Source organism: Danaus plexippus (assembly GCF_018135715.1).
Source record: "Danaus plexippus chromosome 13 unlocalized genomic scaffold, MEX_DaPlex mxdp_15, whole genome shotgun sequence".
NCBI classification, from domain to species: Eukaryota; Metazoa; Arthropoda; class Insecta; order Lepidoptera; family Nymphalidae; genus Danaus; species Danaus plexippus.
Genome location: NW_026869849.1, coordinates 592,810 through 618,796, shown reverse-complemented (window position 1 = coordinate 618,796; position 25,987 = coordinate 592,810). Strand labels below are relative to the sequence as shown.

The window sequence follows — 25,987 nt, the reverse complement described above, 5'->3', positions numbered from 1 at the left end:
AATGTCATCATAAAACTTATTTATTTGCTCCACAACTCTGCCATCCATCATCTGTACAGCCATAGACAATACACAAACATAGACAATTCATATTCATCTCTATACCAGTAACGCTACAGACTATCGAACAATTACAAATTGCCTACACTTTGAATATAAAATTTAATAAAATACTCATCGACTGCGCGTATTCATCTAAATAAGGAACGCTTACATTCCCGGCATTATCTAAATCTTTGAGATTTTTATCTTATTATAAGCATTTTTAAAGTTACCGATATATAGTATTGCCAAAACGGTGCCCGGCGCGCTTCTATGTACAGCCGTCACCCGTCCGATATATTGTTAAGTACCGCCTAGCTTATCGTGAGACATCCGACGCTTTATACACGAGCGAAGATTAAAACCTGGCAACACTGGCGTTAACAAATCAATATTTACACATGCTGCCGTCATTGCACGTCAAAATATATACTAAAAATAATTTTCTTAAAGCGATAAATCATAAACTAAGATTTATACAAGTTTATATATATATAAAAAACATTACTTACACGTGAGGAACATAAAAGCTCTATCGGTAGATCTGTCGAGTTTACTTAATATTTTTTTACAGAAAATTTATCACATTCAAAGACGTTTCGTGACCGAGACAAGTCTCATAAAACAATCCTAGACGGACGCTGTCTTTGAAGCATCGAACGAAAAGATCCAATGGAATATCGTTAACTCAGACAGAGCCGTCAGTGTTGCCACAACATTAACTCTAACAGAGTCGCAAGCGAAGCTACATCATGGCAGTAGTCGACAGATCTCGCCAGCGGGTCACGAGGGGTTCAGTCGTTGTTGTTGAAGAAGTGCGCCTGCAGCTGTTCCAGCGGCATCACCTGCTCGTCTCCCAGCGCCGGCTGCTGCTCCGCCTTGGACTGCTCGCGGAGATCTGACGGTTACAAGGTTTACGTTAACAGATAACACACCGTACCAGATCACAGAACAATATTACCTTAGTTTTACGTTCTACGACACAGTATATACATCACGGCATGTATGGCAATAGGGACGCAGTGTTGCTATAACCATGAGTTTCCTTCTTTGTTATGGAAGTATCGAAATTAAAGGAATTCCCCTGGATTCTCACATTTCGACTTCCGTCACTGTTATTATTGTTAACCCCAATACGTGGAGCCTTATCCCTGCGCACCACTTGGGTAAGTCTATACTCTATGTATACATGTGAACCTATCTATATAGCCTGAAGGTCCAAATATAATCTAACGACAAGTGTGTCGTCGTCTCACATGTACAGGCTTATAATAACGATCAAACTAAAAAAAGTATTGCAAAAGTTGAAACGTGCGCTACGACCGGCACAGCATTAAAGACTTCCGCTGAGCATGTGTGACAAGTAAGGAGGTGGCCGGCTCGACCGGGGAAGTACCGCCCTCTCACACAAGATCGGAGTGAAGTAGCCTTGAGTGGCTGCGTTTCGTCCGATGAGTGAGGGAGCCGGTTCCCATTTCCTTATTCCCACCCCTCCCTTTTCCTCAACAATCAAGGTCGGCAACGCATCCATTTAGCCACCTTTCACATAATAAATAACGTATGTCCGCCGTACCGTGCCAGTGCTGTAACAGAGCGTTGTAGTGGTGAGCGCGTTCGTGCCTCTTGAGCTGAGTGAACACGTGCACCAGCCCGCGGTAGTCGTACTCCAGCCCCGAGTACCGCTCGCCGAACAGTTTTAAACCTGAAATGTGAAGAGTTACATTATACCACGCGCTGTCACGGGAACCAACAGCATGAGTTCAATTTATCCACAAGAACATAGAAGGTAGCAGACATAGACGAGCTCTCACTAATAGATATAGATCTGAGGTATAGTTTCTCAGCCGCGCGATGCATGTTCATGTGGTAGTTGTAGAGCGAGGCGAGGTGTCCCACACTCAGGCCGACCTCGTAGTCCTCGGCCCCGAGAAGTTCCTCTTTTATCGCTATGGCCTTGAGGTGCATGGTTTCTGCGTCCTATTAATGAGAATGCCGGTTTAATTACACAGTAGCGCCAGTTTTCGAGTTGTTTTCAGTAGTATGTATGTATGTCAGGGCCGTGTGTGGTCCATGGTGGTAGTAATGTATGTACGGGAGTCGACCTTAAACTTCTGCATGCTCTGGTACAGTCTGCCGAGGTTTCCGTAGTGTTTGGCCGTCTGAACGTTCTTCTCTCCGAACGCCATCATGCTCAGCTCGAGCGCCGCTTTATGGAGCGCCTCGGACTCCTCTAGAAGACTCGGCTCTGGAGAGTAATATTTAAATGTCGATAAACGTGCCAAAGTCCAGCTTTATCGTTTGTGATCTATTAAATACCAAGTCCCATAATAATTCTGAAAGACTGACTGTCAAGGAATTTTTTATTTAGTCATTGATTTTCCAGTACCTCTCATGTCTTGCCCCGCGGGTGTGTCCAGGGCGATTTCTTCTAAAATGAGTGCCTTAACGCGTTTCGCAGACGCGAGCAGCAAGTGGTCAGGAGGCACGAGGTTCTGAAACGAACGGAACGCTCACGTCACATACACACTACACTACACGTCATCCCCGGCACGACTGTTAATGTCGCCATCTCCCGGTGTCGTTCATGAGCCACCACGTGATAGTAACGACGTGTGTTTTTGGACTGTGCAAGACTTGGGGAAACGTAACTTAGCAAGCTCACTTGAAGCGAAACTTCTTATGCGACTTCCAACAAGGTTGCGTTAAACGATATGTGCTCCTGCGGGGACGGGGGGGGGGGAGAGATAAAGCAAGATAGAGAGGGAGTGCGTGGTGCTCAGACGCATGTGGGAAATCTATTGTGACTTGTAAGTAATGTTAATTAAGTTTGTCTTAAAGAAAGACAAAATTCTTTAAAACTCAATTTCCACACCTTCCTCTTTCATCCAACATTACCAAGTTTCACTTCCTCCGCGAGGAGGGAGTCCAAGAACAATTTTTTATTATTATATCCTTATTTGAACATCAACAACACACAGAACCAAAAGACCCCCCCCCCCCTACTTCTCAAAAATAAACGAAGCATAATAAAGGTCTTTAATAACTCCAATTATTATATGAAGTGTCGTGACTCACTTCAATAATCCTTATAGCCCTCTCCGCGTGGTCTCTGGCTTTGTAGAACCTCCCCGAGGAGTACTCCAGCACGTACAGGGCGTAGGCGAGGTCCTCCTGGGCCGTGGCCACGTGAAGGCTGCTGCGACCGAACACGCGTCGGAGGGTACCCAGCGCCTCCTGGAGACGAGACACACTTGGACATATAGTGGCGTTATCTTTTCAATGACAGCGGAGGTGGTTCCGATCACTTTTGATTTTATGTTAATCTTATTTTTTCTGTCCGCCTGGAACACCTTAAGGTGTGGGCAGGTTAGCGCTAGATGGAGCATCAGTAATGTAATGTTATATGTCGTCGGTAATGGAGTGATCACCTCGTACACGGCCACGCTGTGAGTGATGGAGTCCACGTTGAGGAGGTAGAAGCCGTAGTCGAGTAGGGCGGCGGCGTACCGCGGGTGGTGGGTGCCGAAGGCCGCCCTCGCCAGGGACACGCCCTGCCTCACCAGCAGACCCGCCGCCTTGAACCGCCGCTTCACCACACACGCCTTGCCGCACGCGCGCACCACCTCCACCGTTATCCTGGGTAGACGTCATAATCAGCACCGCGCGGTCACACTAGTACCGTTGTTCATATGAATGTGTATGGTCTCACTTGGCGGGCGTGTGCGGGGTGAGGAGGCTGAGCGCGGCCAGGCTCCAGGCGTGGGCGGCGCTGTAGTCGCAGCGGAAGAAGAACAGAGCGCTGAACTCCTTGCACAGGCGAGCGAGCAGCGACGACGCCTTCCACGAGCCGCAGCTCGCACTCAGCTCACTGCCAGACATACACACGTTATAGTACAGAATCACCAGTGCGTGACGTGTCCGTAGCCCGCATGTCACCTGTCTTCCTCGTAGTCCTGCAGCATACTGGCGAACCACTCCCCGGCGACCTGCATGGGCCTGTCGGTGAGGCGGAGGGCGGCGTCTCCCGGCAGGCCCAGCAGCTGGAGGGCCAGCTCGTACGTCTCCGCAGCGGCCGCTAAACAGCAGTACGCCGACTGGGTGTTCAGAAGTCTGGAAGATGAAACCAAACAACATTATACGACTCACTTCTAGTACATGTATATATTATAACCTGATTATGAAGTTATTGTCATCTCGGGTGCTTATTGCAATTTAAGTTACACCTTTTTTCAAACTTTTTAGATTTAAACCAGTCTTAGAGCGACTGGTTTTCATTCTATGTGTTGTTATTTCACTATCACATTCCGCTTCTTAAGTCTTACTAAGTCACATTTCAAATCTCATTCATCAAGTCCTCTATGAGTCTCCTCCGTACAGACGGAGCTCGCTCCACACCGTATTCGCTGTATGTTCAGTGATCGCGATTGTTTTCGTTAACAGCAGTCTATGAATCCGCCGGTGAGAATACCAACTACCCTACATTTAATCTTTACGTCTTACAACCTGTATATAAAACACAAGAGGTCTCCATATCTGCATGTTTATGTCGAGTACCTGTGACAGCATTCTAGGGTCAATCGTTTGTAATGTATCGTCTGCGGCTGGGCCTGGCAGAGGTCCCGACATCGTACGAGGACCCTCTGAGCGTCCGCGTACCAGCCGGCCTCGTTCAGGAAACCACCTGAGTGAACACAGACAAACGAATATATGGAAGGTCTTCTATCATTGCGCTAAGACTAATTGAACAATACTCCCCCGCGCTGTCATCTTTAAAAACTTTAAATGAAAATAATATTTTTCGCATTACTACGCGTGTTTTATGTTTTAGGTAGGGAGAGGAGCTTGAACAGTGGAGGTGAGAGTTTAACGCGCGTTACATAGAGGTCCCCTAAAGCTACACCTGGGTCGCGAGTCCCAGGCACTGTTGAAGCTCCTATCCCAGCAACCCGGCACCCGCACGGTGAATCCATTGAATGCTGAGAGGTTTCGTCTCTTTTAAAACTACATACTCCGTTTCGGTTTCGGTTCCTTCGCAGCAACCGTGATCGCGGGCAGACGAGATGAGAATGAATAAAAACTTATTTCTTTTAAAAGAAATCAATAAATAACATTAAGAGCTTATACAGGGTGCTACGAAGAATTCATCGTTAGGTGATATTTACGCTATATGTATATAAATTTTCATGAGATCGTTTCCTAACATCTCAGACCTAGTTCTCATCAAAATAAATTTAAAACTTATTTTGTTAAGGATAATAATCATTGCGCAAGTTATTTACAGTAAATAGATTTAAAACTGATAACATACACTGTGAGGAGATGGCATTATATCTGCTGCTTTGACAACAATATACAGCTCACGTCATAAGGTTAGTAACTCACCCAGCCGTAGTCCCAGTTGTATGAGTGTGTTGTTTGAGTCCGTGCTGGCGTCGCACCTGGCGAGGTAGCCGCAGGCCAGCTCCGCGGACAGCTTCGAGCCGTGCTCTATCACCGCCTGACAACAAACATACATACAGATAAAACTATTCATCAGTAACATTGTAAACAATTACAAAACGTGTATCACAGACAAAACTATTGTCTCGGCGGTTCCTTCCTGGTGACGGATATAAGATATCTGATACGATTCAATTAATTAGTTTACTCTTGAAACGATGACACACAGACAAACTGTTCATATATTTAAAAATCACACTCTATGTAGGTAGCGGTTGATAAATTTGTGAGCGCTTGTTTAAATATGGTCCAAGGCTTCGCATGAGGCGTGTATATTCTGTATGCACGTATGTCTTGTGTCACTTGTAAGTTCATAGAAAGCAGAGTTCCGAAATGTCTCATATTTATGATAAAAATAATGTACAGTAGTAAAGCCCTATTAGCATCTCAATAATATAATTTTCTGTGGAGCTTATAATATTAACACTATTTTTAATTATCTATCTTTTTACGTTTTTAAAATCAAAACAAACTGAACAAAGAAAGTCCTTTTCGGATAAAGCATAATTTTAATATTTACACGTATAGTATAGATTATTCAATAAAATGTATTTAGTATATTGTCATTCAGCGTAAGTAACGACACACTAACCATTAGGTACTAATTAATAAATAAGAATATATTACTGTTTATGAGAAATAACAAATAAAGTATACAAATAGCGTCGGTTTAGCAATTGTGCTTATTTAAGGAAAGTTTTGTCTGTTGGCTCACCAGCATATTAAAAACATATTTGTTATTTTCAATAGAAATAATAGCCGGTGAATATTATTAATATCCCCTTATGTTATTTATATTATTTGATGATTCAAATATTTTATAAGAAATAAATAGTTTCCCATGTTACATCAATTTGAATGCTTGACCGCTTCGGTTAACTTTTGTAAAAGTAACGTTTCTATCAGGTTTGAAAGATATTATATATATATTTAAAGGGGAAATAACAGTATGAAGTGGCTGTAACAAGACATGAGTGGTAAAATAACGTTATCAAAACAAAGACACTGCATTTCATTAATATAACTAGTTTTTGACTGCGACTTTGCCTGAACGATATTCGGAATAACGTTCAGTGAGAGATATATAATGCGAATACAACAATAACTTGTATTATGTTAGTCGTTCGTCAGCGATACTTTGTATCACGTGACTTCATACTCCATACAAACAACTGGTATGAAATGATCCCACAGAAACTCGAAATTAAAAATGAATTACGGCCTATGCTTTATTCTGTTGTCTCAGCTACGTCACTTCAAAGTTTCATGAAAATCTGTTAAATAGTTTTCGTGTGAGAGAGCAACAAACATGCGTACATGCTCACAAACTTTCGCATTCATCAATAGGAAATAGAATATCGTACGTCGTTTTCTTGTCAAACAATTATAGATTAAAACACTCAAAATTATAGAATAATTCCCCTCCTTCATATAACCCGCTACAGTACATCGGAATGCGTCACTAGAACATTAAATGATGCACATTAACATTGTTGCCATGAGATACATTTATTTGACCAAACAAACTCGAGTAAGCGCGCGTCACAAAAGAAAACATAATGAGACTTATCTTAGATATGATGATAAAATAAAAATATTATATAGGATATTTAAAGTATTGTAATTACATCTCTGTGATATATATAGTTTGGAGCCTCCTAGAGCAGCGAAGTCACAAATCATGTTTATATATAAAATCATTAGTAACAACATCGCTGTTCAACTGATAAAACCTTTGATATATATAATGATAAGTCGATTAGTGCGTGCTGCAGCCTACGAACGAGGAATTATTACAGTGAATACATTTATTCAGATGTATTACGTAAATATGTTGCTGTTATATACATTATCATATATTTAGCTGTAACTAAATAATCTTATACGAAATCTTCCATATTGAAAATAATGAAAAAATACTATATACACATATATATTCATGAGGGAATACATAATATTAAAATATCAAAACTCCCGCATACGTGTTCTCGTAACACTAATCTGATGCCCTTGACGATTTCATGGCAGGAAGATATGGAATGGAAACATTGTGACGTCATTGAGGGCGTGACGTCACTGAAACATAAAAAAGTACTGACCCATTTACATACGGGCGCTTGTTGTAGATTGTTCAGATGGAGTATTGTTAAAAAAATGTAGTCCTCATACCATACTCGTGTGTTACGGTGGCGTCGTATTGTTGCCATGGTTACCATTAGATCAGATAAATACATCTTAAGCCTTGGCAATATCTTCCAACCACATTGTTTGATATAAAGCAATAGTTACAGTATGTACAAATGCCATAACATAATTAATTTTTAATTGAATTTATTTACAAATTTTTAATATAAATCACTTATTTATTTTAAAATTCAATCGCTTCACACTTAGCAATCAAAGTTTCTCAAACCTGAAAGCATTGCAGCAGTCTCAGCTGTGCTCCCGAAAAGCGCAGCAGCCTCTCAAAGATGTCCAGCTCTGATAGTTCTGCGCCCAGGATACAGAGACGCTTCTCCTGCAACATCTGCAATGAAATGTGACATTTCAATGATTACGTTCTGCTTGTCCTAGTTAAAAAAGAAATTATGAAACTAACAACAAAATAAAAAAACTTAAATTTCCGTTAAACATTCCAAATGAAATGGTACAGATATTTTGGCGTTGAATATAAATAACTACTTATATTTATTAATTTGCGAAAAGCTTTAAATGTAAAAAAAATCATAACAGTACTCGAGGTCCTTATAAATAATAATGTTTAGGAAACAATCACGTATCGTCTCATGAGAACGGTCCGTTTAATCTTTAATACATCATCTAATATCAAGTGTCAATGTACACATGACGTAAACACGAGGGCTCTAATTTATGTATGTACATACAAGGTGTATGGAGCGAAGTCGGTCGACGTCCTCGGCTTCAACCGTAACTCACGGTTTACAGTTAAATCTATACATTTTTATTATATCAAAGACGGGCGACTATATTATACATCTCTCTTTGACATAAATCCACATGTAATATGAATTAAAAATATCCTCGTCGTAAGGTTCAAGTCAACCCACCAACAGTTCCGTACATAACGAGGACATCATACCAACTTTAATATAACATTAAAAAACTAAACATATAATATTTTATTTATACAGGACCGTGATCATCATACCTACATATGACAGACGAGAGAACAATACGACGGGCGTGATGAAGACATCGTTACATCACGACATTTACTATGGGATAATGTTATCCGACTTAAGTCAATTCAGACATATATACAATAAAACTATATATAACATAAGCATGACTGAGTTCCGAGAACGGGTCTGGTATCAATAGACGGTTAAAATACATTTTTCACAGATTTAAGTGATCGAGCAAATCAAAAACACTTTCTCTGCGTCGAGTCATTCCTCTCAAGAAAGCGTTTGTATGTAGATTCTAATTTTTAAAAGACAAAACAAACGAGAACTAAGAAACGTCGCAGTTGGATAAATATTATCGATGTAATTGATGAAACTATGTAATTAATAAAAGCGAGATTGATGAACTGAAATTAATTTGGATACCTATAATGATGGAACTTAAATAAAACTAGTATTATTCGGATTTACTACGCGGATTTTTATTATTTAAAAACTACATAATCCCGACGTTTCGGTTACTTTGCAGCAACCGTGATCACGGGCAGACGAGGTGTGAATGTCTGTCAGTTGGTCCTTGTTATTTATCATCTACCGCCATCGATTTCTTAATTTTCTGGCGTACCGCTCTGGATGCCGGCAGAATGCGTTCACGGTGTCTTGAGGTCCTGCGGTGTGGTTACGGACATGCCTGATGGAGTATCCTGCCGCTATGTTTGATGTCTTTTTTTTTTTTTTTGATGTCTTTTTTTGGACACACCTCAAGACACCGTGAACGCATTCTGCCGGCATCCAGAGCGGTACGCCAGAAAATTAAGAAATCGATGGCGGTAGATGATAAATAACAAGGACCAACTGACAGACATTCACACCTCGTCTGCCCGTGATCACGGTTGCTGCAAAGTAACCGAAACGTCGGGATTATGTAGTTTTTAAATAATAAAAATCCGCGTAGTAAATCCGAATAATACTAGTTTTATTTAAATGAATACTCGCGAAAATCTTAGATCTCATTATGATGGAACTTTGAGAAGCTCTAGAATCTCCTTTAAAATAGAGCAATAGGATATTGTTCTTATAGACGAAGTTCACGGGGTCACAGGGATCGATATATAAAAAAAATATTCTAATAATAGTAATAATAATAAAGCTTTTATTCAGATGCAAAGATATTTTCAAAAAAATTGATTCTGTTATTTTTTAATAAAACATTAATTATAGTACAATTATTAATGTTGTCGTCTGTCTAGCGTGTATATAGCAGGTCGAGACGTGATTCATATGGTATAAAAAACTGTATGAAATTAGACATTAAGCTAAACTAACATGTACTAAGTTGATTTGTCAATCCTTATCAACGCGTAAACATGTCGCCTGTTCCCGTGTGATGGTTGTGTGATCGCCTTATAACGCAACACAACAATCAGACGATGCCGTCGTGATAATGGGATTTACCTTTTCACAGAAATAATTCAGTTTTACAACGTGCGATTGTTTGTACAACACTATAGAGGAAAGCGCGTTTGTAAACAACGGGCTCGCTATCTGTATAGAATAACGTCAATGAATTTAAGTCATTCCCGTGTTATGTAATTATCAATGGACAGACAAACACGCACAAACAGCCATATTTCAAATTGTCTCATCGATACGTATTATTGTTACTCACAAATTCTTAGTTCGATATTTGTGAACACTAAAAGAGACCAAATAGTAAATGACAAACATTCCTTAAACATGTTTGTGAGTGTAACTAACGCATATGTTTTCTTCTCTCTTCTGAAAATCCTCTTCTTCTCGAGCCAATACTTTAACTGTTTTAACTTTAACTTATCATCGTTGTATCAATCAATGTGAATTTGAGTTCATTCACTATCCATGCTTGTGTGCTCTGGGCACTTCATGTACATATATTGTTAGTAATCGAAATAGTCAATCATTTACACCACACATACGACTACATACATTAAATAGTATAAAGTATATTTTCTTGCCTTTCAAAATTAATAAAATGTTTCTCGGAGATGATGTTCCTATTATATACGATCGGGTTCTTAGATATAAATAAATTTGGTAAGTAATATTTTATATATGCCAAGTTTGACAGGAAATAAATGTAGAATCATTATATATATATATATATATTATATATATATATATATATATAATATATGTATATATATTATATATGTATACATATTATATATGTATACAGATATATCACAGGATTATATTTTTATAATATATACTACTGAAATTTAATTTAAATACAATTCAAATAAGGTTTTTTTTAAATTTAATATTCATATAATTTTAGGCCACAATTTTATATTTTAAAAATATAATATATGTTACATGCACGATGATTATTATATAGAACATATATTGTTAACATCACCCTCCTTATATTTGAAAATATGTATATCTCATTAATTTCTTTTAAACTATATATCAGACTGGCAACACCATGTTCAGTAACAGCTTCATCGCCAGTGTTTACAGGTTCGATGGTGTTGTAAGTTGAACTCCGCGAATTAAGTAAAAACGAATTATACGTCCCGAGATTTAATCTTGACATGTGAGTTCTTTAAAAATATATATATGTTTTGTTTTTTATATGAATTCCTTATAAATATAGACGTGATTACTGATTGGCTGCATTGCTGTGGAAAAATGTGATTTTGTATTCCATGTGGTGAAACATAACTGTCTTTATACAAACACGTTAATATATTTAATAGAAAATAATTATGAAAACGCTGTTACCTCAGTATGGAACCGTTTCCTGGGAAAACTTTAAACAAAAAATTTCAGAACATTAGTCAGTTTCGACTAAGGACAGTTTAATACGACAAATTTAGTTTTTTACTTGCTATTTACGTATCGTTCGTAAACAAGAAAATAATAATTTGAAATGAGATTAAGACAGTATATATATGTATAATCTGTTTATATTACATTAGATTAAAAAAAAATATTATAAACTAAACAGAATTCGGTATTCGGGGGCACATTAATGACAGTGACGTATTAATGACGTCACAATAAAGCATCTCAACTACCTTTTCTGTTTACGAAACCTATTGTAGAGGTGATTTTTTATTATCAGTAAAAACTCACCTTTGACAGTGAACGCTCATCGTTTTTAACATCGTCCATAAATAATTTGCTTATTTTACATATTACCGTGTTGTTTGAATTTTCCTCAAAAATTTCGTTCAAACTGTACAATTGTTATTTTTTATCATAAAATACGTGAGGTCTAAGTAATTCTGTACATATACGTCATACAAAGCCAGTTAGATGGATATTGGTGTCATCGCTCAATGCCAGCCGCAATCGATCTGTGTCATCTACAGTCAACATCACATCATCACCACTGATGCACTTTGAGACCGACTCCTGGACAACTACAAACTTGGAAAAGTCATTCCACGACATCGCCAGGACAAGTGGTCCAACGAGTCGGGTGGAAAACATAGTGTAGCATTCCTTTCAACTTTAAATTCAAAGGAAGAAAATCGAGCGAGTAATTTATTGACAAGTTGTTGATTGCCTCAAAATGAGGACCGACCGCTTATTCAATTTGAATACGAGACTAAATAATTTAGAACCAATTTAGCGGATTCCGATGCAAATGTTTGTTACGGAAGACTTGACGAAATGTTGTAACCTCAAAGGCGAAGTTGAACCTTGTGTCTTCAAGTGGAAATCTCATTTTGGCCTGGCGGTCTCTGCAGCCGTATGGTTTTGAGAGCACTGTGCGTGGCTGCGTCTGCGCAAGGTTATGATGTTTTTCAAGTTTCTTTAACAGCGGCTTGTTTTGATTGCATTATACATATATATAACAGTAATTTCAGTCTTACCCCTAAATTGCCAATGACAGTAGTATATTTACTTTAGAATTACATATATAAAAATAATAGGCATATTGTATACAGGTTGTATTTATATTTTTTGTGATATGAAAGGGAAAGTAATTCCATATGTTTTTGGGAGTCTGGGGACTCCCTTTATAGCCGTATCAGCTCCAAGTTAATGTATGTATGTTTGTCAATCCTAACCTTGACCGGTCAGCACGCTCGACTATTGCTCAGTAGTTCAACGGCCTGTTACACTTTTTCTACTGATTCACATCAACCAGCCTTGAGATCGGGGTTAATGAGCTGGGTTCATTTTTTTATAACGTTTCCAATGACAAATGTATTTCTTTTGCTTCAACGTTTTCTGTGTTCCTACTTAAAAACAATAATGACAAAAGTAAATCTTTCGCTATATAATGAAATTTATCGTTTATTTATAATTCGATCTTAGAAGAAGCCATCGGCATATTAATAGGCTATTTGTGATTTACCATAAGTACTCAAATACAAAATAGAACGAAAAAATATTAAGAGGGAGAGTAACGTGTGAACTGCTAACGAAAATAAACTATGAAAATAAAACATTTTAAAGGAACACAAATCACTGGACGTGAAGCTGGTTACAGAGAGGAATGATTCACGATACATCTGGAACCTTCCGTCAGATTTGATGAAACATCTGCAATAACCGCCCGAGTAAACAGATCGTAGGAGATAGATGAGATGACGAATGAAAATAAAATACAGATAATTTACTGATAACATGTATTAATTAATGATAATATTATCCATGAAAGAAATAGAATAATATAAAAAAAATATGCTAAATATATTACTCGTTCGGATACCTTAAAATTCCAGTGTACTCGTGACTCACTTATTTACGGAAAATACAAAAACAACAGAGAATACTTACTTTAGTAGATATATTTTTTCTGTGCGACAAAACAAACAGGTAATAATTTATTATTGCATAGAAAGAGGCTAAATTGAATTATTAATTATATGAACGTTAATTCCTGTTTAAATTTCGTCACACAACTACAACGCCTACCATCGGACATCAGCACTAGTACATAACAACTCAATACCATTAGTTTCGTCTAAATCGCATGCATTTTGTAGAAAACGTTGACACTGGAGATGCGTAGTAATCCGATGAAAACTCGTACTAACTAAATAGTTACGACTTGTAGCTGGAAACTTTTGCACTTTATTTACATCTAAGTATTTATTGAACGTTCATATCTGAAACTAAATTATCTAGAAAGCTTAACGTATAATAAAAAAAGTGACCTCAATTTAAAAGGTGTGACTACCTGCAGCTCGAGTAGACAATCATTTAAGTGTATATATATATATCATATACTTAATATTTGTACACAACACTATATATAACTTGAATCATATTCATTGTATGTTAATGTATACAAATTTAATTCTACCCTACATATTGTAACTCTCATATTGTAATATGTCTATATTGAGTTGGTCGAGTTTTTTGTTAGCTCTGTTAGAATGATGCATCGTGTTTAATTTGCATAACAAAGCTATGAAAGAAAATTTATATATCAATATGTTTCTGGAGGTATTTTAATTGCTGTATGAAGTTTAGGAATTCATATATACTAAAAAAAATTGTCATAACATTATGTATTTATGACAAACACTTCGTAGCTATCTAATAGCGGACATACATATGTATATTCATTCCACTGATACTTCTAAACTAGCCGTTATCGGTCAGTAACAGCATCCCAACAATATCACAACAATAAATAAAACAAGCATTTTATCATATTATTGCCCACCTATTTGGAGCTCATTCAACTTTCCCTTGTTTTCATATACATATGTCCATCCGTCGAAACTATTTAAAATATAACTATTTGTGTGTGTGCATTAATATAGCTATACGAGTATGTCTATGTGTGTGTCCGTGTGTGTATTGCGCACGCGCAAGCCTCAGCTATGAAACCATGCCAGCGGGTTACCGGGTCCTAGGCTTGGTCTAGACACTAATATTGATTATAAATGAAGCCGTATTTATTATTTAGTGTCGCCATGTTGAAAAATAAAACGGCACTTAATAATTTATTGAGTATTGTCTATTATTTATTTGTATGTGTGTGTCACTATTGTAAAGTACACTGTGTGGGTGTGCGTACTTTTGTCATTCTTCACATTAAAATTACTTTCGATTCAAAAAAGAAAACACAGGCTGAAATAAAGGCATAATGTGTGATTGTCTGATGATGTAATACATAATACAAATGTGTTTCAGTGTATTTGCGAGCGTGTAACAGTTCCTATACGGTAAGCATTAACACCGTTTAACTAATAAAGGGTTAAAGGAATGCAACCAGATTTCTAGCCAGTTATCTGAAGACATCAGGGACACGGAAGCCATGGCGAATATTTTGTAGCAGACAAACCGCATTCTAGATACTTCTGAGCGGTTGCTTTTCATGGCCTGCCAAGTATTAGATGCGCTCGGGATGCTGCGTATGTAACACTTTAAATGTTTTTAGATGTAACTCTCAGTATAAATCTAATTTAAACTCTTTGATTCCATTTCTGTATTAGAATGTTCGTTGCCACTTGTTATGGCTTCCTACTGTAGTTGTTTTTGTAAATGATTACTTGATTAGAACATCTCGATGTCTTACATTATCTTAAATGATTGATAATTTAAATCAATTGAGCGATAGTGTATTGTGTGTTCAGATTGGTAGCAACAATTTTTTTTATTATTCTTTAAATCTTCCCATGCATTTGTTAGGCATTTAATCTTGTAATCATAAGCTAAAAATACCTTCTATCATTTTAGACTGTTGCACCTATGCTTACCAAATATAGCTACGAACCCTCGCAAGGGTACTGGTTCAAATGAAAAAAAAAAAACATCGACATCGGTCAAGTCCTTGAGGCCTACGGTGCCACAGATAAACACTCATACAAACTTTTAACAGACCTCTTTTCTCGACGAGTGTTAAAAATATGTCGAAATCGATTTGACTTCTCTTTTGGATGAATATTTCTGATATCTTTCTTAAAAATCATATAAAGATGACTACACTGTTGGCATCTAATAGATACGTTTAGATTTAAATTAATTACGTGATCTGCATGCTTATCACAAACCAGTATCGTCACACACATAGCGTTAATAGCTTTTCATTCATACCTCTACACACGTCATTATTAACGGAGGCTTCGGAACGAGAAACGGTAAACGCTTCTTATGAAGTGACGACACACATTTGTGGTAAAGCGTGCACATGAACACGAATTTATACCGATCAAATTGAATCTAGTTACAAGTGAAGATCTGGGGAGCTATAAATAGAAAATTACTATCAAAACTCACTTACTCATCCGATGACTAAGTTATTTGTGTCGGCCAATGACTTAGTAAATATTATATATTTGTATTATATATAAATCATCTACTATGATTATCATTTCAATATTTTTTGATAATCACTATCAGTTATCATCGAACGAGCCATTATAAATTTGGACATATTTGGAAGTATCTATAGGAAAGAAAGTTAATACGATTGAAATACAATGTATATGAATTTTATTATCATAATAATGTTGATGAATGATAAGGGATGTTGTTGTTTGGTAAATGATCATTTTAATACATCTACATTAATGTGCTATCAGTAGAAACTTTTATATTTATTTATCAATCGACTCGCGAAGCCACACACCAAGCACCAGCTTAGGAGCCCGCGCAGCCAGAGAGCGGTCAGGAGTTCCGACCTCCGGGGGCAGTCCGACCGCGGCGCCCTCTGTGTGCGTTGTTATTATAGACTCGGTATATTCTAATAAACGCTGAACGCGGAACTCGACTCTCCTGACCGCATTCTCTGTGCGCGGGCTCTAAGACGAATAGATGCCACTTGTCAAAAACACCCCAAAAATTATGTACGACAATTATTTTATAACATTATACAATAAACTTTACCTGCAAACTGATATTTCTTAAAATACTAAGCATCATTCATCTTCCAAGTAAACAGGAAAGTCGCAAGTCGGAGATAAGTCGGAATACATAAACACGTTGGATACAACATATATGACACACAATGTATTTACATTGTTTATTCAAAATAACTTTGGAGACCTCATATATAGAATTCATGAATAATGAACATTTTTATGAATGGCAGGCATGAAACAAAGCCCACAATGACATACATATGTACTTAATAGTACCTACATTAAACTTACACAGACAGTACATATCGTAACTAGATCAGAGGTACTTTCAATGTTTGCCATCCACGAATCGTAGTAACTGTATCTTTACCATTAGTAACATTGTTAAACGAAATTCATACAGTAGTAATGTTTTAATTTATTCATCGTCATATATAAACATGAAAATCTGTAAGCTGTCCGTTTAGTTTCATTTCCAAGTCTTTAGATTAAGAAAATATTAAAATAATACTAACCTGAGTAAGAACAAAACCAAAAAAACTTAAAACATACCTAATGTAATGATAGAGATCTATTTTGAGTACATCCATTGATAATTCAAATATGTTAATTATTATAGTATCATAAAATATACAGATAGATAATGCTTCACTATCACCGTAATGGATGGTAAGTACTAAATACGTAGACTTGGATCGTCCATTTAAAGCCATAGAAAAAACGTAATATCCCAGAGTAAACACAGTGTCATATATAATGTATATCATATTCTGTTACATTCTTTATCTCTATCATATACACTAAGGATCTAATAAACATCCAGCCAGTGACACTTCATAACACACATGCTCAGCATTATACAAGTATATGTATAGTGTAATGTATATATGTAGCTCGCTTATAATATATAAAGGTCCGTTTACATAAGCTCGAAAGTGAAAACGTCCACCTTGCTGCCGACACCGGCTGTGCTTGTTAAGGGGAAGTGTGACGCTTTCTTTTATTGCATTCTAATTATAAAAATATGTCAACGGCAAATACTATCAGACAATTACATTTAAACGTATACAGAATACTTTATACTGAAAAATATTTGATTTAAATACATATATTTTGAATGTTGTATAAGCGCGAGTAGTATCGAACCCTGGACTCCTGAAATATCGCATCTTAGCCACTTATACGACCAAGCTTTTGTACTCATATATGCATTAGACATTATACATATATATTTTAACTGTCCTATTAGAAAAGCATCTCAGCTATTATACATTTATTACCTATTTCCCGGATTTAACTGTACGCGGTTGAAATATTTAAAAGATTTCAAGCTTTGTTTATTTATTTGTAATAATAAATTAATTGTAAATTAAAATAAAATATAAAACTAAGTCTTCTTCTTAACATTTGGTGAAATTCACCTTGAAAAGCGAAAGGAGTACCGATGATGTGACACAAAACGGAGAAAGGCATTGGGTTAGATGGTATGAGTGTCTGGGGGAGGGGGGGAGGCTGGGAAGAGTGGGGATACGACTTGACCCCGTTCGGCTGGGGTCATGTCTAGGTTTACTATTTACATGTAAAATGTCACATTAGACATCTTGTTGCTGAATGTGTACATGATCATGATCATTTGAATGAACCTCGCTAATCAGGGAGAAGAATTCATCTCGTTAGCTGGTGCTTATACAAAACAGAGGATGAGAGATAAGTTTTTTAATAAAATATGTTTAAATTCAAATATCTTCATTATTTTTGAGTCACGTGACACGACAATCTTTTATCGTTATTTCCTTACCGCTTTATATAAACATACAAGAACGTATTTTAATTTATACCTACAATAATACATTTCCTTACTTACAATCATGTATTTTCATATGTACTAATAGGTAAGTAAATCATCAGTTTATACAGAACCAAACTGAAGAGTAAAAACAGTTAATCGAATTTCATAATAGAGCCTCTGTGACAAACTTATTACATAAACGTAATGGAATATTACCAACATTATTTACCTACGTACCTCAGTATAAAATATAACAAGTCACAAATAAAGAAAACATGATCCATCTATATTTAGTCACATTAATATTAAAACAATCTTGAACTAATAATTGGATTTTTTTAATAGAATATATACAGCGAAAAATTTATCGACACGAACAGGATTCGAACCCGCGACCTCGGTTGTGTTCTGTTCCAGTGGCTTCTCTGATTACGTTACATTGTCCCAAAATAGTGTACGTGAAAAATCATTTGGCATTAAATATGTAGATGTTAATGTTAAGACTTAATAACAAATAAAATCGAAGCTTATACAATTTCGTACAATTATTTTTTGATGCCATTACACCATTCTAATGTTATAGGAATTTATATCTGTGGTGACATCTCACAATGTCTCTTCTATACTGCCGAATACGAAAACATTGGATAACATTTTCGTATGAAAACGCGGTAGACGGCACCTCGTCCCGATATGAGGGTTAAATGCATGAGTCACTAACTAAGTCAGACACGATAGCTTATTTTCTAAAGCACCTTCGACGTTTTAAACGTGCGGTCGCAGATTCGAATCCCGATACTCATACAATTTATTTAAAAATAACAAAGATTTGATATCGTACAAACAAATTAGGTGTCAACTTTCTCATAGCGGAGTGAGATGTAAAATATTAGCGTGTTCCATGCGCCAACGAGTCCAAGCCAACAAGGACCGAGTTGAGAACGGTCCGCAGCGGACCGCAGACCGCTAGACAATCGTTCGACATCACTTAAACGACATAACTATGTTAACAGGTTTGTAAGGACACCAAATAACGGTGGATTTTTCAAAGCGAACGTGTGAATTAAATACTAGCTCGTACATTTAACCTGAATACCGTTGGTAATTATTTAGCTAAGTTCACTGCGGTGTCATTGTGTGCGAATCCAAGTTACTATAGCGGAGGGTCGGTGTAAATGTGACCAGAACAAAAATAGTCTCCAACAATGTGACCTCAATTTGAACTGAGACTTTATTCATTGAAACATGACACACATACAACATAATTAATTTTATTGAGTTATTTTATTGGAAAAAACCAGAGAAGAGGTAAAAAGTAACTCAAACAATTATATGAATACCTACTATTTAATATATTTTAGACAGAATATAATATTAACTTAATAAACAAAACATCTGACTTGTATGTATAGCGCTAATAATATTTTATAGCGTGAAATATTTTGAAGGGAATTTTAAATAAGAATGGAACAAAGTAAATTGATTGGGTCATAACAATATGATTGTTATTTATATATAAGTGTCTTATTTATATATAAGTGTTGTTTTTAATATACATAACAGACTTATGGACGTCAATTCCTCCGTTTGAACTTTAAAATATTTAAAGTTAACAATCTCATATCATAATGAGATCTAAGACTTTCGCGAGTTTTATTCATTTAAATGAAACTAATATTTTTCGGATACACTAAGCGTGATCACGGTTGCTGAAAACTAACCGAAACGTCGGGAGTATGTAGTTTTTAACAAAAATAAAACACGCATTTTATATCCGAATCATATTAGTTTCATTTAGATCTCATATCACCTTGGATGATTTTTATTCTAAACTAGTTGATACCGACGACTTTGTCCCCAATCTTAATTAATTATTTTAATTTTCTTGTGACCTATTTCTATATATATTTATCTATAAGTACCTACCATTGATATTTTTCTTAAATATATGTTTCGCTTTTATAATATATTTTTTTTTTTTTTTATAAAAGTATAAACAAAAAATAACAACTAATTTTTATGTCGGAAAATAGTTTCTTGATTATATCAGAGAAGATGTTAGTATAAAATTACCAAAATCTTTTCAAAGACAAAAGTGTCTATGGTATTCAGTGATAAGAATATTTAGAAAGAAACTTGTACCATTATTTTGCAGTAGTTTATTGAGCGTATAAAAACGAGTACATTGTATGGCCCTAACGGTACGGGAGGATGGGCCGTTATAAGATGACTAACATCTCAGACGGATGCTGCGCGCTCAGCTCTTAATATTATTTTTTGTTAGGAGATTCACAACATGTGATATGATTCATCGCTATCTAACACAAGGTTTTTTTATTGAATTTGTTTTCAATACAAACATATCTTCACTATAACAGCTAAACAAATTTTAATGACGTTTTTACTTTTAAAACGATCATGATTCGAAGAAAAAGTTTCGGACATCTCATAGATAACATACTTTTAGAACCGAAAGCAAAGAAATATAAAATGGATTTCCATAATAAAAAAGCTTACATTAGCTTAATGTTAATTATTATTAATGTACGTAAATTAGTGTCAATTAGGAATCAATATTAACTTTAAAAAAAAATCTTCGTATTATTTTAAACAGGCTTTGTGTCAAAACGTATTGTCAAGGCTACGTCTATTTCGTGTCGAGTGAATTGGGTCCGAGCTCTGATATATGAATAGGCATATGTATTCTATTTAAATATTTATATACACCAGAATTTATCTACTTAAATTAAAAACTGTTGCATATCGAAAGTGTTTTGCTGTAATGTATATAGTTGGCATTGAGTCGTTTGAGACAATAGTGATTAATTTAATTGATACTCATTGAGAAATATCGTTAATACCGCGTGTATACGTGTATATCACACGTATCATGTGATCAGATCACAGACGTAGGAAACGTTACAGCTTTGCCCACATTACAAAACATCTGACATTTAACGACCGGAAACATTGATATTGGAATTGAGATACGGAAATAATACGTACGATTAAAATATTAATTTTGTTTATATATAAATAATTTTAACAAACAAAATAATAATATATAAAAACAACTGCACTATACATTTATTAATATATATATTTTAATTAATAACCAATTTAAACCCTCGCTAATTTAAAAACTCGTTTAAACACATCTAACTAATCTGTTTTATCTCAAGAGCCATGATCTTAATCCGTCGGTTACACTAATGTTTTAAAAGCCGTCTTCTCAAACCTTAACACCGCCATTAAGTCCGTCCGTTTATATCAGTTTTAAGCAAATATCACATAAGAATTCATGTTCAACTTAATAGCACCGTTTGCTTTTCGTACACACCACACACCGTTCATACGATTAGAAATGTTTATAAAAATTTTACTCGCATCAATGATATACGAAACTGTATTGTATTGTATCGGCTTTTGTATTATTTGGTTCGCTCTCAGCTTCTCTATATATAATATCAACCTTATAAGACATTAATATTGTTTGAGTCAGTAGTACGTTGTTTCGTTTTTTTATTCAGTGTGTGAAATCGTACGCAAACATACCTTCCATTAACACAGAGTTCTGGTATATTTAGGCGATTTACGTCACCCATATGACAAATAATATAATCACCCACAAACAATAACGTATATCTGTTCCTTTTCCATTGTATGTGAGCTAGTATTATAACAAAACGACTATATTCAGTCGATCATCGGCGAAATATCTAAATAGGACTTTAAGTGTATGTTTAGAACATCTAAGGACATTTCATTGTGAAAATATAATAATATAAAATTACTCATGTCTATTGTCTTACGTGATCTCCCAAAACACTCATGTATGATGCCATACATTGACACTTGTATTAAGAATCAAATAGAATATATAGCTTAGTTAAAACAACTGGAAAACGATATTCCGGAGCAAAGATTCGAATGCTATACGGTAAATTTATTATTGTATATTTATATTTTCAATTTGAATTTGTACTAAACATTATTATTATTATTAAAAAAATTATATACACATGTTAATAATAAAATTTATATCAAAACAAAGAAATTATGGTTTTTTGAGTTTAAGAATACTCGATATCAATTAGTGAGGGTAGTTAGAATATAAAACCTTTTTTTAAGTATCCGATTAACATACTATTTTCATGGTACGTAATAACTCATCATTTAGAGCTGTACTCAACTACCCACACGACGATAAGTATGTATAAATAATTTTAAGTTATATACAGCAGAAAAGTATTATAAGAGGAATTGACGTTTTCACAGCTGATAGCATGTGTTGATAACGGTGATAAGATTTATGCGTGATGAGTGATCACGTGAAACTGGTGGGCAACCTTAACGCCTACCACAACTAATGAACACCTGACACTACATATGAAGTTATTCCGATACCTTATTCGTTAATAGTACAATGAGCAAATAATTATTAATGGAAAGCTGTTCAAGCTCCGTACGCATTGTGACGATGCAAGCTGGGAGGGAGAACACCGAACGGTACAATCTGTTCTCCCCAGGGAGTTTATTATCATAACGAACAACACAGAACATTATAACAGTTCAAGAGAAGACGATTTTATGTTTACATTTCATAAAAAATAATTTACTCTGTTAGAATCGCGTAAGAAATCTATGTAGCCATTTAAATTAAAACGTATATAAATAAGAATGATGAGAAGCTGTTAAAAAATAGACACAAAGAGTTGAAAATTTAGAAAGTTGGTGAAAATGATTAACATGACGCATGTTTTCGTACGAAGGAGTACATATAGAAAGGTGTGTTACGTAAATGATTAATGACGTAGAGGCTGTGTTGATAATGGACCGAAGGTTCGAGAACAGGACGTGAGGACGAACATATCAAGGACCGTGACTACATCCAAATAATATACTTGTCATATATGTTTTTATATTATATTTATATATATTAAAAACATGCGTACATTTCATATACTTAATATTCACTTCCTTGTATAATTTATTAATATCATCGGCATTTCCGAATTCATTAAATGGCGAATGAAATATTTTACACACAACAGACTAGCTGCGCGCCACGACTTCTCATGTACGCTCGTTAATTGTTGGGTAATAAGTTCGTACATTTATGTAATGTAAGTATAGAAAATAACATGTAGATCTAGTTTCTCTGGATGTTTATATGGAGACGTTGTTTGTACAGTCGTCTGTGTGTATATGGTCTATATCATTATCATATTAGTATTCAGTATGCGAGGATACTTTCGTTAAGACGATCCGTCGGCATCACAAACACCTTTCGCGTGTTCCACCACGTCGGGGACCGCGACGGTCTTAATAAATTAAGCTCTTTTCTTTAATAAATTTAATCAATTTATACATATGTATCGAAACTGACACATGTGCTAGGTAAGTTACTTACTTGTAAAAAAAAAATAAGAACAAACAAACGCTGAAAATTATTTACAATACATTTAAAAGTTAACAATTTTTGCAAATTAATACAAAAAATTAACAAACATCCCACACGATCTTGTATTTTATTTCGATGTTATTTTTTATGTGATTATGTAAATGTGCGTGTGTACGTATCGTTTCCGCGGTGTCGCAGTACCGGCACCGTCTGAACAAACAACACCTGCCCAGGGTTACCAGCACATTGCATTTAGGAGTAGATTTTGGTCTCGTCACTAGCGAGGCGCGTTGTACGCATGCGCAGCGCAAACAAACACATTTCATCTGGCCCGAGCATATTGCAGTAGCAGCATAAATTTGTACAAACATGTATTTGATTTATATCAATAGGAACTGATTGATTGATTGATAAACCCTTGGCACTAGGTAGAAGTTAGAACCACGTGTACTATTTGTGTAAAACTCAACTGAATACATAATTTTCAATTATTTAAAGTGTCAAATGATTTTTTTTTAAATAAGAATTCAATAATATATTTTTATGTATACATTTGTTAATAATGTATTTATTATTCTGTAATTGTTGTAAATTTCTCTTTTTTTGTACACTCTAATAAGTAACACCTACTTATTCAATTCAAAGTCTTTGCAACAGTCAACTGCGTGTTTTTATAATAGCGCCTTGAAGTGACCATTAAGTCAATATTTAGGGCAACGACTATTTATTTATCAAAAATGTAAATTTTAATAAATATATATATATATACGGAAGGCCAGTAACCGTAAAAAGAAAGCAATAATTCTCTGAATAACATGAATTATTTCATGTTCGTTAAAACACGAACACCTTTACATCACTTGACATACTCTATTTTTAGTTTGTAATGTTTAGTCAATTAATATGAATGAATTGTTAGTAAATGTATGATTTAAATATAAACAATCGACCCACGATAAAAACTTCAACTGAATATTCTGTAACGAACAGAGAAGAAAACTAGCCTCGTGAATAATACGGGTCACTCTTGACACGCTCTGGTTTTACGAGCGAACATATTGTAATTATAATAATTTTAATCCCAAGACAAACCTAAAAGTGAACAACTTTAAAAATTATTTATTACCCGAACTAACTTTCACAGCGACATTTTCAATAACAGTATACACATTATTTCGTTTTGTCCTATTTATTTTGAACGAATAAAGATGTAAACAATTGTGATGAATTTCTTAACAACAAATAGGACAAATGGACCATAGTTTTGTTTTTTCTTTTTTAACTACCGTACGCATATTATTTATTTGGCTTATCATAACATGCCATTGTTTTCTTTCGTTTTCATGTGCTATAAACAATTTCGTAATAAATCCGTATTATTGTATGTTGCGTTACATGAAAATAAACGAACGAGTGCACAATATTGAACAATAGATTTTATATTATAAGTTCACGGCGTTTTTATTCGCATGGTACAATCAGAGACATTGACACATTAATCGAAGTTTATATTATTGTACATTAATCGTATTATAATGATAGCTTAGTGTTACTAACGATCAATCTTATTGTTATTTACTTATTTACGCAAAATTTACGCATCAGTTTTTCAGTAACTATTAATAGGCATAATATTCGACAAGATTATTTAGAACGAGCTATATGTAAGCATGTGGTTTTCCACTTGTGCCTATACTCTGTTTATGACTTGTTTGAATAGCAGAATACACTAAAATCATTCAGCAAGTACTGTAACCTACTAAACTACGCAAGACATGATTGTAAACACATTGAATAGATCCAATAGATTTCGCAACAAAGACTCTGGGATCGTATGACGAATGAGCTCACAGTGAAAGTGATTTACCACCCCGCCATACTATAATCACATGACCGTGAACTCCATAAATGTTCAATTATCATTAAATAGAGTGTCCTGATTACAACAATCACAAAAGAATCAAATAACGGTGCATTTTTGTTCGACATTATTCAAAGATAAGAAGTGTAGCATTCACACTCACCTTGTAATAAACATCCATAAGGATGCTGTCCGGTAAATATCGCAAATCATTCCGTTCGCACTTACATTTCTGCAAAAAGTTCACTAAATTAGTTAAGCACACCTCATATAAATTATCGGGTATTTTTTTCACGCGCACCGACGACGACGCGTCAGCCATTTTGGCGAGGTAAAATAAAACTCGTTTCATTTTACGGCATTGCCACTTTGACAAATGACAGTACCGATCGATCCGCGCGATGTTCACTACAGTCTCTCAATCATTAT

The 25,987-nt window shown here is 35.4% G+C and overlaps 1 protein-coding gene across 1 annotated transcript; it reads right to left on the bottom strand.

Annotated features, from left to right (window-relative positions):
• Positions 1-4: 4 nt before the first annotated feature.
• On the bottom strand, positions 5-25,925 carry LOC116770425 (amyloid protein-binding protein 2). The gene is made up of 13 exons (XM_032661891.2): positions 25,722-25,925; positions 7,955-8,068; positions 5,425-5,539; positions 4,597-4,723; positions 3,979-4,152; positions 3,752-3,910; positions 3,471-3,678; positions 3,118-3,276; positions 2,429-2,534; positions 2,145-2,287; positions 1,854-2,019; positions 1,616-1,744; positions 5-940 (listed from the first exon to the last, which is right to left on the bottom strand). The coding sequence occupies exons 1-13, from the start codon at positions 25,908-25,910 to the stop codon at positions 837-839; spliced, it is 1,893 nt and encodes a 630-aa protein (XP_032517782.2). The 5' UTR covers positions 25,911-25,925; the 3' UTR covers positions 5-836.
• Positions 25,926-25,987: the final 62 nt, after the last annotated feature.